A 15,147-nucleotide genomic window follows, 5' to 3' on the forward strand; every position below is an offset into this window, starting at 1 on the left:
CAAAGGTGGCTGACCTTGATGACCAGAAATACATCCTGAGAGGGATAGGTGATTGAGAAGATGGCAGAGCGCGCTAACGTGGAAATGGCTGCCGTCTGAATGTGTGGACGCAACATCGCCTTGGTCTGCTCGGAATTCAGGTCAAAGAAAAAGTTCTCTGAGATCTGTTGAGAAATACACAAGTAATTGTTATTTGCAATAATGATACAATGACAAAACCAAAACTTGGCCTTCCCAAATTGGATGACCTTTCTGAACTGGCCCAAATGTTCATCTCTATCATCAACTGACCTTTTTCTTTTCCTTGACATCATATAAAGCCAAACTGGCAAATATGGGCTCAATTTCAATCTCAAACCTATAGTGGGAGAAACAAACCAAGGCAATCACCAAACACAGCAATAAATAAAACTTGCATATGTGTGTGTGTGGGGGTCCCATCACTTACTTCAAGGATAAGCACTTAACAAGTAGCCTCTGGCCAAAGTGTTCTTTAGGAACTTCAGGCACGCAGTGCCGCTCAATGGGGTCCTCCTGCACATGAGGTACAGGAGTATATGAAAACCACAATATGCCATCCAAACAAATCCACATTGGAGCCACTATATAATATGCTGTATTTACGACAGCACAAAAGTTCAACTGTTGAGGTTGTGTTTTATGAAAATTCAAGTCGCCCCTACAGGATGCCGTGATCAGAACCTGCTAGAGGCCAAGGCTAAAATAACGCTCATGATGTTACGGCACGGCACCGTATACTCGACCTCATCGAGGGCCGGGTGCAGAGCAAAGAGTTCCCGGTGGCGGTTGCTCTTGCGCTGATCTTCATTGTGTCGGTCAATCTCTTCGTTGGGGGCACGATCCAGGAGATGCGGGAGGAGTGAGTCGGGGTGGGAATTCTTCAAGTCAAAGATGCTGCAAGCCCAGCTTCCCCGAGGGGTGTCATCAATGGACATTGATCGCCGCTTAAGGTCATCCTCCAAAAAAAAACACATTTACAAATACAAACGTCATGGGTACAATTTGCGGGTGAGCGAGCGTGTGCACCTACCTGGTCATCTTGGTAGCTACTGCTGTCCGGCAATTCATCAGCCTCAAACACTTGTTTGGGCAAGCCCTTCTGTCGCTCCTTCTGCTTATCCAATGAATTGGGGTTGAAGCCTGTGCCAAGTTTGTGATATCTGAAAGTAACATCGCATTTAGTACAAAGAAAGACTTCATTCTTGTACATTGCAGTCGTACTTTCTGTTGACTATGGCCCAGTCCTCCGTGTAAGATCGGACACAGTCTCGCACGTGAGGGTCGGTGTCCCTGAAAGTAGCCAAATAGCAATATTTTCAACGTGCATAGTCTGTGTTCTATGATTCTCTGTACAATCTGTACTGCCCTCTGCTGGGACACAACCATTTGAATGACATCTGAGAGTGGTAGGCGAGGCGCCATCCCTTACCCTTCCTCCGGGACGGCTTGCACTACTGTGCGACATTCCCTGGGTGTGTAGATGACTTCAATGTCATCCGGAGGAAACTCAATCAGATCTCGAAGGGGTCCCGACTCCACAATTGGAGGGTGAGTGATGAGGTACTCCTCAAAATCCACTGGCTCTACTGCCTCTGTCAGTGGAACCTGGAGAGTGACCAAAGGGATGCAGATAGCAATCGGGGGCTTATTCAATAGTTATCCATTGATAATCCAGTCATTATCAATTCATCAATTCATTTTGACAGCTCTAGCGGCAGCAATTGTTTTTACAATGCATCGCATTTGTTTTAGATCACAAAGTATTTCTAGCTAGAAATACGTAGATACATTTGCAAAACAGCAGTCTTTTAATGTAACACATGACTTTTCTCAAAAACAAAATGACTTGCATGCGAGTATTATGGTGGTTACAAAGTCGGTTCGGGCATCAGAAAAGCAGCAGAAAAGAAAAGAAACACTCACTTCTTGGTGGCATGAACAAGAAGTGAGTGTTTCTTTTCATTTCTTTTCAAGGAGTGAAGCTTACGCACTGTGTTACTTATGGTCCCAGCATGAAGGTTCTTGAAGAGTTGAGGGGAGCCCCCATACTGACCGGCGATTTGCTTCCTGACCTCTGCTGCCACAGTCCTGCAAGGAAAAGAAACATTATGAACTTAATGACTTCAGTCAGTCCATATTAAAAGTTGACGTAATGGCGTGTCCCACTGAATAAACATTTTGTTTCTTACAACTCTCAATGAGGGATGTTTTTAAGATGCTTTTATTGACTTCATAAATAATTAAGCTTCAGAAGCAAGTTGCCTGATAAATTGCGAGGCAATCAAAACAAAACTCAGAGTCTGGGTTTCAAGTACACTTCAGATTGGTCATGACATTTATCATTTGAATCTGTCCAACCCTCTTTACAGTGACTGGTTGACAAGTATATCGAAGAAAAACATCTGGAGCTCGCTATTTTAAGCAGCACTGACTCACTCAAGCCATCGATACCACAACGTGACAAGGACGAACGAGCATGTCGGAGTAAAAATGTACTTCCTGTTCTAAAACGGTTTCAAAGTGACACGTTGAGTAAATAAGCAACATAAATACAAAATGAGCAACTGGGGAAAAAACGACAGGAGTTATATTGAGCATGAATGCATATATATGTAGTGTGCATGTTTGTGCGCAGTGATGATTGCTGTCCCAAAATCGGATCTGATCCAAGAACAAAACTCCCAAACCATCACAAAAAATACACATCTAAGGCAAGATAGGTGCATTGAAGGCATGCCAGTCCAAATATGACAGCTAAATGGGCCAATATTGTTATGTTGCACTAAGTTTTGAATTGAACATTGACATGCAAGTGATTCAGCAACATGCTTGTAGAATTTACATTGACAGAGAGAGAGAGAGAGAGAGAGAGAGAGAGAGAGAGAGAGAGAGAGAGAGAGAGAGAGAGAGAGAGAGAGAGAGAGAGAGAGAGAGAGAGAGAGAGAGAGAGCCTTTCTGGGTGGTGGCATCTGACAGCGTCTATTGTTAAAGCGATGATTGAGACTCATTTGAGGGGCGGGGATGGGATTGTTGTTTGCTATTCTGCAGACATGCATGTTTACGTTTAGTGTCCATATATTTGCCCTGTCCGCCTCATGGTATGTTTGGTGAGATCATTTGTAACAATGACAACAGTGACAGTCTGCATGGAATGCAGCAGCTACGAGAGACAAGATAGCTTAGCTGTTCAAACTAACGGTTTTCCTGTTACTGTCAACGATTGTTGATCGCAAGGGCACCACTTGCGTCCGATCGCTTTACATTCATTGCAGCGAGTGTGCAACTAGGTCTCCTTTTAGGAATTCATTCGGCTGGCTCTGAGCATCTTTGGCGATGCGGCTAACAGGCTAGCGGAGGGAGAGCTGAGCTGCCGTCTGGGCCTCTTCCCATTGGGTTGGTTGCCTCGGCAGTGCTCTGTCTGTCTGTCTGCCTGTCTGTCGGTTGACCCTCTTGCAAGCTTCAAACTGTGATCCGGACACGTCTTTACCTGCTTATCTTCTGGGCGAAGGCGCGGCGTTCAGCCATGGCAGTGGCCGCTCGATGTGCTTGAAGGAAATTCCCAGAGAGGCGGCAGCCAGCAAATTCCACTCACTCACTCACTCACTCACTACAGCCACCGGGAAAACGGGAAAACTGGAGAATGGGAGTTTCACGTCTTACCGTAATGCCTGTAGTGTTGTGCAATAGAGCACACCCACGCAAAGAAAAAAAAACAAGCCTGCTTGACTTTCGTTCAAATGGACTGTATTTCAACTGAATAGGAAAAAAAAACACAATTTTGTTCCATCTGATTTTGATACATTTGATCTTGTTTATCCTAATTGATTTTGGCTTTATTGAAAGTCTGCCATCTGAATGAACTCTAGAAAATATATAATTATATATATAATTAACTTGTTCATAAAATGTGTATTCAAAGGGTTCATGAAATTACATTTTAATATACGCTATATTTGAAATCACAAAATTCCCCGTATATATCATTCATCATATATTCAGATGTCCATACAGTCTTTCAGTGTTCAAATGTATATAAAATGAGTTTGGAAGTTAGATCCGACAAAAACCATTTTTATCCAAACATAATAATTATCAAACCATAATTTCAGCGTTTAAGCACCGCCCATATAGGACAAGCTGTAGGCCAGATCGAGCCTCCACAGACTGCTGTCGCCTTTTGTTTGTCGGAAGCATCGCGAGATCAGCTGACATGCCCTCAAAACATAAACATCGTCGTTTGACAGTCCACCGCAAGCAATGGAAGACATTAAACTGATTCCGTTCCTTCATTATCTGCTCGTCACATTGCCATATCCACGAACAGCCTTTAAGTGAAAAGACGCCTTCGCGGAATTAAGGTGAAGTCATTTTGTAAATGCGCGAGCCATGGTGGCAAGACCTACATATGTAACAAATCCAATGATACAATATTGTATCATTGGATTTGTTGTATGTAACAGTTCGTTTGCTCTAGCAGTGTTTCTCTGAAGTGTAGGAATGGGTTACATGCAGCCTCTATGGTCCAAATGGAGAATCAAGGGCGCGACGAGGTGGAAAACATCAAGACCAAGTTCTTGTCTGTGTGGCATCATGTCAAGTACAGTAAGTAAACCTCAAGTACAGTAAGTAAGCTTACATTCAGATTTCCTCAAACTAATGAACAATGAGACCGTATGCAATGAGGTTTTTTTTTTTTAAATAACTGCAAATAGAAAGTGTTCTGTAGTAGTTGCGCAAATGTTCAAGACTGTTTTCTTTTTTTAGGTTGGGCTCTGAAGTCAAAGACCTTATTCAGCCGAAATTCCCCTGTGCTTCTCCTGGGGAAGTGTTATCATTTTAAGGCTGAAGGTATCGTATTTTGCACAGCATGAGGACATGCTTTTCTTTCATTTGTAGATCAAACTTCCTCAGCACATGAGCAACTTAAACGACGAACCATTTTTCATCAGAGGAACATATGACTAGGCACTTCCTGATCAGATGCATGACAAAAATGTCATTTTAAATATGGACAGAATAGCTGCATTCCTATTTTTAAATTGGGCCAGTGCACATCGCGTCGTCTTAATATACAGGTATGTCATGTTTTCCCCCAGATGATAGTGATTCCGAAGCCTACTCGGAGGAAGCTTCGGATTGTGTCATGGGAAATATCGAGGATTTCCGAAGGGATTTTGGATCTCGCATCTGGCTAACGTATCGGGAAGAGTTTCCCCCCTTGCCTGGCTCTGTTTTAACGTCTGACTGTGGCTGGGGCTGCATGTTGCGGGCTGGACAGATGATGTTAGCCCAAGCACTTGTTCTGCATGTCTTGGGCAGAGGTGAGTGCATTGACCATATCTCATTGCCTGGACTGACTCCTTTGATCGTTAGCATCTCTGGGAAGTTGAATTAGCTGTAAATCGCTGTCTATCTACAAAGTTCTTCAAAACATCTGGAGGTTTGATAATTAAGAGTACAGACCCACTACATTTGCAATTATCTGGGCACATGACCCCAAAAAGTGGATAAGCAGCATTTCAAATTGCTAGATTGCTAGATCTGAGACATGAGTATTTTTCTTGAGCTTTTCTCACCTTGAATGGGAGAAAGCGTTCCATTCGGCACTTGAACAAATTCTTTACTGCTTTGTCTGACTCTGTATTGACTCTGAAGTGCCCTCAACTCCTCATAACGAGAGGCATGCCATTTTAATGCGGTCATTTAGAAAACAATATTTAAAATGGGCTATTCTGTCTCTCGTAAAATATGCCATCAATAAAATATTTCCCAGTAAAATGACTAACGGCCATTGAAGAATATTTATTGATCAATTTTACTTTGATTCCCTTTGGATCAAGGTCATATTGTTAATGCTTAAAATTTGCCATTTTATAACGGGGGAGAATTCCATTTTCTCCCTTTTTGTCTCTCAACCTGTTTGTAAGGAGAAGTGCGATTAAAGTGAAACGGTGTGCCTGTCGTTCAAATGTATAATTAGATACCTTTTTGGTTCCCTGGAGTGCTCAAGGTTCAAATCAAGTTCTGAAAGACTATATTTTTAATAGTCAAGTATAAAAGTGGAACGTTAAGGCTCAGGAATCACGCTAAAAAGACCTGGTCAAATTATTACCGCTCATTATTTCCCATAATTAACACCCATACGGCAAATCAAAGGAAGGAAGACCTTGAGCTTTATGGATGGGTTTCATGCCTTTTCCAATGTACAAGTGAGTTACTACATAGAACCAAAGTACACCCATCCCAAACTCCATACATAAACAAAATACTCATGAATATGACATATGAACCAACATTTGTGAAATAAATACGGCATTTCCTTCCATCGTGCAACATCCACATGATCGAGCTCATGATTTCCTTTTAGACTGGACATGGTCCGAGGCACTACAGCTCCAGTGTTTAGACGCCGAGACGTGGACCACCACTGCGGCCAAGCGCCTGGTGGAATCCGTGGAGGCTTCTCTGCAGGGCACCCTCAACAGGCCCTCCTCCAATCCTCAATCATCAGCCACAGAGCAGGCTCCGGGGCCAGCGGAGGAGGCAGATGCCCATTTAAAAGAAATGTACCACAGGACGCTGATTTCTTGCTTTGGGGACATCCCCTCCGCTCAGCTGGGTCTCCACAGACTGGTGCTTTTAGGTCTGACATTGGGGAAACAGGCGGGGGACTGGTATGGACCTGCTGCTGTAGCGCACATTCTCAAGTAAGTACATTGAGAAGATAATCGGACCTATTATTTCAAAGGTGAATCGCTTGAAGATGCTTCAATGTTGAAATGCTTCACAGAGAATAAATAGCAAGACATGTACATATCCATCCTGAAGACCAACTGCTAAGATCACAGCTAACTGTTACATTTCACATGTAAACTTTGAGCATTGCTCACTCTCTCCAGCTCTCCGTGTGTCTCTTGTAGGAAAGCTATGGATGAAGCGAAAGAGCCAGCCTTAAGCGCTATAAGCGCTTATGTCTCCCAGGATTGTACAGGTATGGGGGGGTAAATGGCCTTGCGTTCGGTCAAATACAATGGCCACAATTGGTCTACGGCGTGGCCAGTCACTGTGCATTGTACAGTCTCTGCCATCAAATTGTTGTTACTTGTATAAAAACTCCAATTGCAAAATAGGATAGAGAGTTGCAGGTGAAAAAAATCAACAATTCTGATGTTTGTCTTCCAGTGTACAGCGCTGACGTGATTGACAGCCACAAGGCAGCCAAAGCCTGTGGGACATCAGACGCCCTGCCCCTTCCACAAAATAACCAATCAGCGCCTGCGTCCACCCTGCCCGACGCTCGAGCTGTTGTCATTCTCGTCCCTGTGCGACTTGGCGGAGAAAAGATCAACCCAGAGTACTTTAACTTTGCAAAGGTGAAATATGCATACATATTGTAGCTATCAATAAAAAAACGCAGTTGTCAATTAAGAACGATGCACCAACACGTGTGTGTTTTTGTTTGGTTACTCAGAGAATACTAAGTCTGGAGTACTGCATCGGCATCATTGGAGGGAAGCCCAAGCAGGCGTGCTACTTTGTAGGATTTCAAGGTTAGTTGTTGTGAGAGAAATAGCGGCTTGTTTTGCATAGTATACCTTTTCTTAGTTAATATATTCCTGTTTGCGCACGGGAAACGTCGAGAGGAAGCGAGTGAAGCAGGACTTCCTTTATTCTCTGTGACCCATCAAAGGCTCAGCCATTTATCACAAGTAAACCTCCCAAGTTGTGCAAAGTAATTGATTTCCATAAGAGGCATGCATTCAATTTCTTGCAGGCTCCAAAGTGAGCCACCCTTCATCACCTTCAGGAGCTACGAGGAACCTTCAGTTGTACATCTTGGCAGTCAATATTTACGCATTTACATTTTATCAATGTGATATATAGCGTCGAATGATATCCAAATGACAAGCAATACGTTCTTTCTGCCAGGGCGCGGCTCAGCACTGCATTCATCAAATGCAAATGCTCGCATATAATTGTGTGTTTGTAAAAGTAATCCTCACGCCCAGCAGAGCCTCCCCACACATGCACAAATTAAATGGGGGGGGGGGGGGAACTCTGTGGGTGTTAAGAATGTGCTTGTGTGATTATGCAGAATTTAATCCGCCTGTGGTGGATATTAAAAAGAAGTAAGTTTGTGGGAGGCATATTTGACGCAACAGTAGCGCACGGCGGTGACTTTGAGCGTTGAAATTGGTGGGAGGCTCATTTTTGTAATGATCCAATGTTTTTAAATGACTGGTCTTATGTTTTGTCCTTGCAGATGACAGCTTGATTTACATGGACCCTCATTACTGTCAGTCTTTTGTGGACGTCAGCACTAGCGATTTCCCTCTCCAGGTAATGGGACGCTTCACAAAGAAGCCTAGTCATGGGAATGTAATCATTCTTGTTATGAATCTTAAAGCAAGCCATCAGTCACTTCCATATCTTCAAATGTACACACTCCACTTGACCAATTGAATGAGGTGGAAACATTTACAAATGGGAAACAAAAACTGACAGGATGACTGCAGCTAAGATAAGCACATATCTTGATTGTATACAGTAGTATAAAATGTGCCGTGCTGTTGACACCATGACAGGAGAGAAATAGGATTTCAGCACACATTTACTTGGCCCTTCAGCTGAGAAATATTTGAAAGATCTTCCTTCTTTTGTCTAGTCCTATCATTGTCCCTCACCAAAGAAGATGCCTTTCACTAAGATGGATCCAAGCTGCACCATAGGATTTTACTCCAGAAGTGTCCAAGACTATGAGAAAATCAGCCGAGAGCTGTCGCAGGTGAAAATTCACTCAACCGTTTGAGTATTTCATTGTCATAGTTAAATATTCATATTTTTTACCCACACATTATCATCCGGCAATTAACCACTAGGTGTCAGCATTGAGCCATTTATCTTATTTAGTTCCCATCACTGGCTCTCCTGTCTATCAATAAAGCCAGGAGCTTCGAAATACTCCTTTGTACCTTTAATTATATGATGATTACGCTATACGCATGTATAACCCAACCCTAACCCCCCCCCCCCCCCCCCCCCCAAAAAAAAGATGAATCAAAAGAAAGAACAAGTTACCCAGGTAATTGTTCAAATAATCCAAATGGCAAAAGCAACTTCCCAAGGACAGAGAAACAAAAAACAATGGAGTCGGTAGGAAAGTGTGCAGTATTTGCAAAACATGGACCCTGTTGTGGTTTCAGGTGCTGCAGCCATCAGCGAGCGACAAATACCCAGCCTTCACTATTGTGCAAGGCCATGGCAGAGATTATGACCTGTCAGCCAGCCTGACCCCAGAAAAGAGGGAATGGCCCTTCATCCGTGACCCGAGGAGGACAATCACCACTGCTGGCGACTTTGTGCTACTTTGACGCAAGCGTTTTGTGACATTGAACTTTTTCAAACAGGACCGACGCTGAAAACAGACTGATTGGTGAACAGCTGGATTGTGGCAATGTGAGCTTGCTCAAATATGTCGTAGGACATCTGCTGAATGATCCAATCTATTTTTATACTAAACGCAAGAAATGGAATTGAATTGTGCAGTTGTTCTATTAGTTTCTTTTTCCCAGCAGACATTTCAGTGTTATGATATGAAGACTAGTTCAGTAACACCTGCATGTAAAATAAAGAACATTAAGTTCCTGCAATATTAATACAACTTGTATGGCATGATTTGTATTGGACTTTAATGAATATGATTTTATAGAGTTTTCCCCCTGAACTTCTCCAAATCTCAAGTAGGATGCCTATTTAAATGATAATGCAGCATTTTTGAAGGGCAATCCTTTCAATTCATTTTGTATTCATTTGGAAATTGTAAATAAATATCTTGGCAATAAAGGAACCTTGCTTATAAAACACCATCTTCAGATATATTCAAGTACTATGTCACAGTAACGCGAATCGTATTCATAACAACTACTTCATATTTGAACATCAAATACCAGCAGCAAAAGTTTTGCAAAAATGAACAATTCTCACTGGGATGTCAAATGTTTCAAATTGCCATAAATCAGCTTCCTAGCGGGATGTCCAAAATTAAAAGCAACTGTTTGAGCAAACATTGTTGACTTCATTCTCATTGCAGCGGATTGCTCAAACGCATTCAAGCTCTTGTGCAGAAAGTCAAATGCAGTCGATTAAAACTAATCGTATCTCTCCAGGCCATTAACCAGGCACCGGAAAATATGTGACCCACTGACACTGTGTTCTGTTTTGCAGGAAAAGAAAATATCCTTGTGTTCTGTTACTATGGCATCCCTCGCACATTGACTCTTTTGCTGTACAATACAAATTCTTGTATTATGAGGCTTTTTAAAGGCGGGAAATGCCCCTTGTGCGGCAACGCCAGGCCAAGGGTGAGCATGGATGAACAGGAGAATCCCTCATCTGTTCTCCTCAGCACAGAGCACATAAAGGCATCGTTTAGATCGCCCGTCTGATCTGCGGTTGTTTTTAGCCGACCAGCCAGATCATCAAATATATGCAGGAGCAAAAGACCGGCGACATTCTTCGGCTTTTGCGGATAAGAAGACATAAAGAGCACGCCTTGAATAGAGAGAGCCTGGTGTCAGGAGGGAAGCGGACATTTTGGACACAAACATGAAAGAGCGCTTGTGCTGGGGGGCACACGACCATTGTGTTCGCCATGTATTTACAGGCCATGTAGGAATATTTGATTAATGTCTCACGCCCAGGGGAAATGGAATATGGCTTTACAAAGCATCCCGTCCCTCTCACACATATACACAGATCATGCTATTCAAGGCAGCTGGCTGACATGCCATCGACATTGCAGATTCCTGAAAATCTAATCTGCTTCCAATGACATTTCTCCCAAGTCCAGCCGGGTTGTTCATTTTGGTGCCAAACAGACAGATCTAAGACTCACTTTGTTTGTTTGAAAGGACTTGTCTGCATACAATCCAGTAAGGCCTTCTATTGCTAATCATTTGTACATATAAAGAAAATAAATCATTTCTTTTCAAGCGCACTTGCTGCCAGTAATCTGATTTTATGATGTTATTGCTCATTTTATGACATGATTGCCATGCACTTAATTGATTTTCTCTGGCAGAACAATTAGGAATGATTCAAATGAGTAGCAAAAGTCATCATTTTTTGCCAGAACACAAATTCCATACTTCTGATACACGGCATTGGAATTGCATATTAGTTTTGACAAAGTACATGTATTTCCTGGAACTAAACAAACGAAAGCTCATGTTGTTGGCACATGGGCAAGAATGTGAAAAGCCACACCCAAAGTCAGGGCCCAAAGTCAAAGTCTGCTTTCTTGTCAATTTCTTCACATGCCAAGACACACAAAGAAATGGAAATGACGTTCCCACTATCCCACGGTGCATAGTACACAATATACATACAAGTAATTCATAAGTAGCCTGTGGATTTCTACGGAGGGTGTCGTTTACACAAGTACGGATTGGTTGCGTGTAAGTGGTTCTAAATCAAAAGGTGTCACACTCCGTCTCCGTCATCACACCAGGTGCACGGCTAAGCGGCCCTCGTGGAATGCCACGCATCTTCAAACAGGTACATCTCAGCTCAGAGTGATATCTCTGGGCCGCTAAATATATCCGCCGCCCGGGTCCGGGAGCCGTTAGAGCGTAAATACCCAGCCACTTGAGTGCATCGCGTTGCATTCACAGTCTCCAGTCTGTCCACGCAAGCGGCCACTTGTCCCCGCCTGTCTCCGAGCGAGCCCCTCGCGGCCTGCTGCTCACGGGAGCTTGGCTTGGGGAAAAGTGCTGAGGCACAACTCTTCTGGGTGGAAGCCAGACAAATGTCATGGGCCTGCCTGCCATTATTCAGCACCACAAGAAGGTGGAAATGTGTTCCAAGGTGTGAGCACGGCCCAGAGCGCGCACGAGGTCACATTCTTCAAAATCTTTCATAAATAGATGGAGCATGCTGTCAATCATACTGATCCCTTGATCAGCGTGAAAATGTCAAGTTTAAGTTGAAATGTCGACCAAATTGACTAATACGCTTTCGTTTGTGATGAAGTCATCTCAAGTCATCACGAGCGTCGTATTTTAAATTTAACAGGTGTCGTTGATTTGCAAATAGACGTCTTTTTTTCCCCTTTCTTAGAGCTGTGTAGCTTGACAATGGAATTTCCCCTTCAAGTCAAGCAAGCCAGTGGGTAAACACATGCTGAAATAGCTTGTCTTTTCCTGAAGAAAAGGCACCGTGTACCATGGCAGAGGGCCAAAGCTCCTCTTGGCGTATTGGCTAAGCTTCCCCGCAGGCAGGCAGGCAGGCAGGCTGTGACAACAAGAAGGCCACTGGAGTTAACATTTAGATAACAGATGTGTGTACCGATTTCAATTGCTATTCAAGGTGGTGACAAGGAAAGCAATGAGCATTTGGTGTGGAATCCTGTGGACTCCGAGGATCCGAGAGGCGCTGTGGATGGAGGTGGGTTGGAATTGCTCATTCTCCTGCCTGCCTGCCTGCCCTGTGAGGCATGGCCGGCCCTGGATGTGTCAGCTTTTACTAAGCAGATGCTTCCGAAACAAGCGCATAGCTTGAAGGGAGGGATATTGCCTGTTGTGTAACTGTCCACTTGTTTCTTAGTGCATGCCTGTGTTGAGCGAGCGAGCGAGCGAGTTTTATCGGTGTGCGGGTGGGGAGAGCTTGGGTTCATGTCACTCTGTCTTTGTGCAAAGAAGTATGTGCTATAGATTTGGGGGATTGTATAATACGCTGCTTACATATCACCTGTCAAACATGTTCCTTACGTTTGAAGTAGAGGGAGGCTTACACTGAAACTCAAAATAGGCGGTCTTGTCACTGGCGGGTGGAAATCGACTACACCCATATTTAGTCAATTTCATATTATAATATATATATACTTAATATAATCTAATATATATATGAAGATTTTGTTTTGAACATTATACTATATGCAATGGGCTGGGATTAAGATGATGAAACTGTAATATCCAGAGGGGTGAAAAATGGTAAAAACAACTAAAGCCATGAATAAATTAAAAAGGTCATTACTCTCCCACTACTGGGCTCACTGAAATATAGGTCTTTTCAACACATACCTATACACTAAAAAAAGAACATTTAAAATGATTCAGTGGCTTGCGTGAACACATTCATTTTCAGAACTAAAAATATATATTTTTAAGCAGGTCTTGGGCCCTACTTTGGTGTGCTGAATATGTAATGGATGCCTGTGTCATCCATTATGGCAGGAGGGCTAAAGAGTTCTCGGCGGCGGCGGCAGAAGCAGCGGCAGCAGCAGCCGCCGCCGCCGCCACCCGGGGTTGTTCTTCTTTAAATGAAGTTTTAATAAAGAGCGACCGAGAGGCTGTCCAAGGTCAATTATCAGCTTTTGCCCATCCTCTGCCTGCTATTGTTCTCTCCGATTCCCGTGCTTAGATAGCCATAATAGCTGTCAGTCACAGCTTGCCGTTCTACGCACGAAGGCTGAAACCATCTCACATTTGTGTCAGTGTCCGCTTCCTGTTGACTATTTTTCGTTCTGACTGGCACATAAGGTCGCTGCTTTCACAGACGGGCAAATCAGGAAAAGTGACAGTGGCTGACGTTCATTTGTCAGCACGCTCAACGATAATATCTTTTTTATGCATCACCAATGCACGGGGTAGGAATTTCTGCTGCCGTTGCATTGGAAACGGAAAGTTCCTTCTGACCCATTGTGGCTTTTAATGTATTGCATGCTTAAGAATACACTTACATATTCATTTGAGCAATAAACACTGGGCCGGGCCCCCCACAAAAAAACAAACTGCCTGGCTCCGGGCGGGCATTTTAATTAAATGCCATGGATTGTCAAATTTATCGAGCCCATTCCTCCAGCCATTTCCATATCTTTAAGCTGCTAATGGGAGGTGAAGGATGCTTGTAGATGGAGGTCTGCTTGGTTAATTTGGCCTTGTAGATGAAGGAGGAGGAGGGAGCGCTGTGGAAAATGGATGGAGATTGGCCAAAGGGGTGGGGGGGGGAGGCAGGACAGGAGACAAGGGGTAGGGGGGCACATGTCCTGAAGCCATCGGCTCAGAGCTATAACAAGGCTCTCCCTCTTTCTGAGCAGATCTGTTTACAGATGGCTATCTGACAGGCCTACAGCTGTTCTGGTAATTGTTCATTAAGTGTTCTATTGATTCCCTTCTTTGGACTACATGTGTCTTTCAGCTGCCGCTCTCCATGAGAAGTGCACATCCAGGCTGGGTCAAGATGACAGCGCGGGCTGCCACATCTAATCCCAGATCCGCCATCAGCCGGGCCTGGAATAACGTGACCGAGCGAGCTTTGATTTTGCAAACTTTAAACATCAATCAATTAAAGTGCTGGCTGGCAGCACCACTGAAAATGGTTTAATTCCCGCTTAAGCTGCAGCGGCCTGAGATTGCACCTGGCTGATAAGGGAGCGTGCGTTTGTGAGTCTATTAGATCCTGGAATTCTCACCTGATTACTTGAGATGAATACAGGCTTTGTTTTTGCGCAAAACAATCGGGAGAGCTGGCTGGCTGGCTGGCTGGCTGGCTGGCTGGCTGGATGGCTGGCTGGCTGGCTGGCTGGCTGGCTGGCTGGGAAATGAGGAGACAAAAGTGGGCAGAATTTTTTTCCCCCTTTTTCTATCAGGCAAGATTCAGACGGAGACCTGATGAATATTCAAACTGAACCGATAAAAGCTAAATAAAGGCACGTCCTCTGCTATGAAGGCCAAAACTGTACGACATTCTAATGAAGTAAACGTTATCTCAACCCTCATTCATGATTTAGTTCGTTTTGATGTCTTTTTCAAGGATGGTAAGCATATATTAGATGCCTGCCACCTTTTTTGTCTGTCACTGCATGTATGTCAGGATTTTAAGATGCAAAAATATGATTTGATCCATAAACCTCGAAGGACTTTTCTTTGAGTGAAAAGGACCACATTTCTGTATTTATATACACTATGTCGTCTCATCACCTATTGAGGTACAGTATTCCTCAATGAATCAGGGGAACGAGTCAATAGTAGACGATTTTAAAAGCCAAGCCAGTCATCAAGTTTCAAGGTTGAATCGCGGAGTGGCCTGAAGATGAAGAGCAGCAGGAGTCAAAGCGAGATGAGTGTT

At 43.6% G+C, this 15,147-nt stretch overlaps 2 protein-coding genes across 32 annotated transcripts in view; one reads left to right on the plus strand and one right to left on the minus strand.

Annotated features, from left to right (window-relative positions):
* Nucleotides 1-3,678, minus strand: part of dock7 (dedicator of cytokinesis 7) — a 25,468-nt gene extending 21,790 nt beyond the window's left edge. For 6 of the 27 annotated variants that reach the window (XM_037249172.1, XM_037249174.1, XM_037249175.1 and 3 more), the window contains exons 1-9: nt 3,509-3,677; nt 2,013-2,109; nt 1,451-1,629; nt 1,243-1,311; nt 1,052-1,181; nt 765-977; nt 449-534; nt 292-358; nt 15-164 (exon numbers count right to left, since the gene is read on the minus strand). In XM_037249172.1, coding sequence (XP_037105067.1) covers nt 15-164; nt 292-358; nt 449-534; nt 765-977; nt 1,052-1,181; nt 1,243-1,311; nt 1,451-1,629; nt 2,013-2,109; nt 3,509-3,546 — 1,029 coding nt within the window. In that variant the 5' untranslated portion in view covers nt 3,547-3,677. Of the gene's footprint in view, nt 1-14; nt 165-291; nt 359-448; nt 535-764; nt 978-1,051; nt 1,182-1,242; nt 1,312-1,450; nt 1,630-2,012; nt 2,110-3,508 lie in introns of all 27 variants that reach the window. The other 21 variants (XM_037249192.1, XM_037249184.1, XM_037249179.1 and 18 more) reach the window with 8 other exon arrangements.
* Nucleotides 3,679-4,198: 520 nt separating this feature from the next.
* atg4c (autophagy related 4C, cysteine peptidase) lies at nt 4,199-9,882 on the plus strand. 5 transcript variants are annotated; one of them, XM_037249215.1, is made up of 11 exons: nt 4,199-4,379; nt 4,496-4,623; nt 4,786-4,869; nt 5,118-5,342; nt 6,389-6,728; nt 6,942-7,012; nt 7,204-7,394; nt 7,493-7,571; nt 8,285-8,361; nt 8,687-8,806; nt 9,225-9,392. In XM_037249215.1, the coding sequence occupies exons 2-11, from the start codon at nt 4,539-4,541 to the stop codon at nt 9,390-9,392; spliced, it is 1,440 nt and encodes a 479-aa protein (XP_037105110.1). In that variant the 5' UTR covers nt 4,199-4,379; nt 4,496-4,538. The 5 variants fall into 5 exon arrangements, with proteins under 5 accessions (XP_037105110.1, XP_037105109.1, XP_037105108.1 ...); XM_037249214.1 differs by having other exon boundaries at nt 4,499-4,623; XM_037249213.1 differs by having other exon boundaries at nt 4,517-4,623.
* The last annotated feature ends 5,265 nt before the right edge of the window (nt 9,883-15,147 follow it).

This window comes from Syngnathus acus, chromosome 4 (genome assembly GCF_901709675.1).
Source record: "Syngnathus acus chromosome 4, fSynAcu1.2, whole genome shotgun sequence".
Classification (NCBI taxonomy): domain Eukaryota; kingdom Metazoa; phylum Chordata; class Actinopteri; order Syngnathiformes; family Syngnathidae; genus Syngnathus; species Syngnathus acus.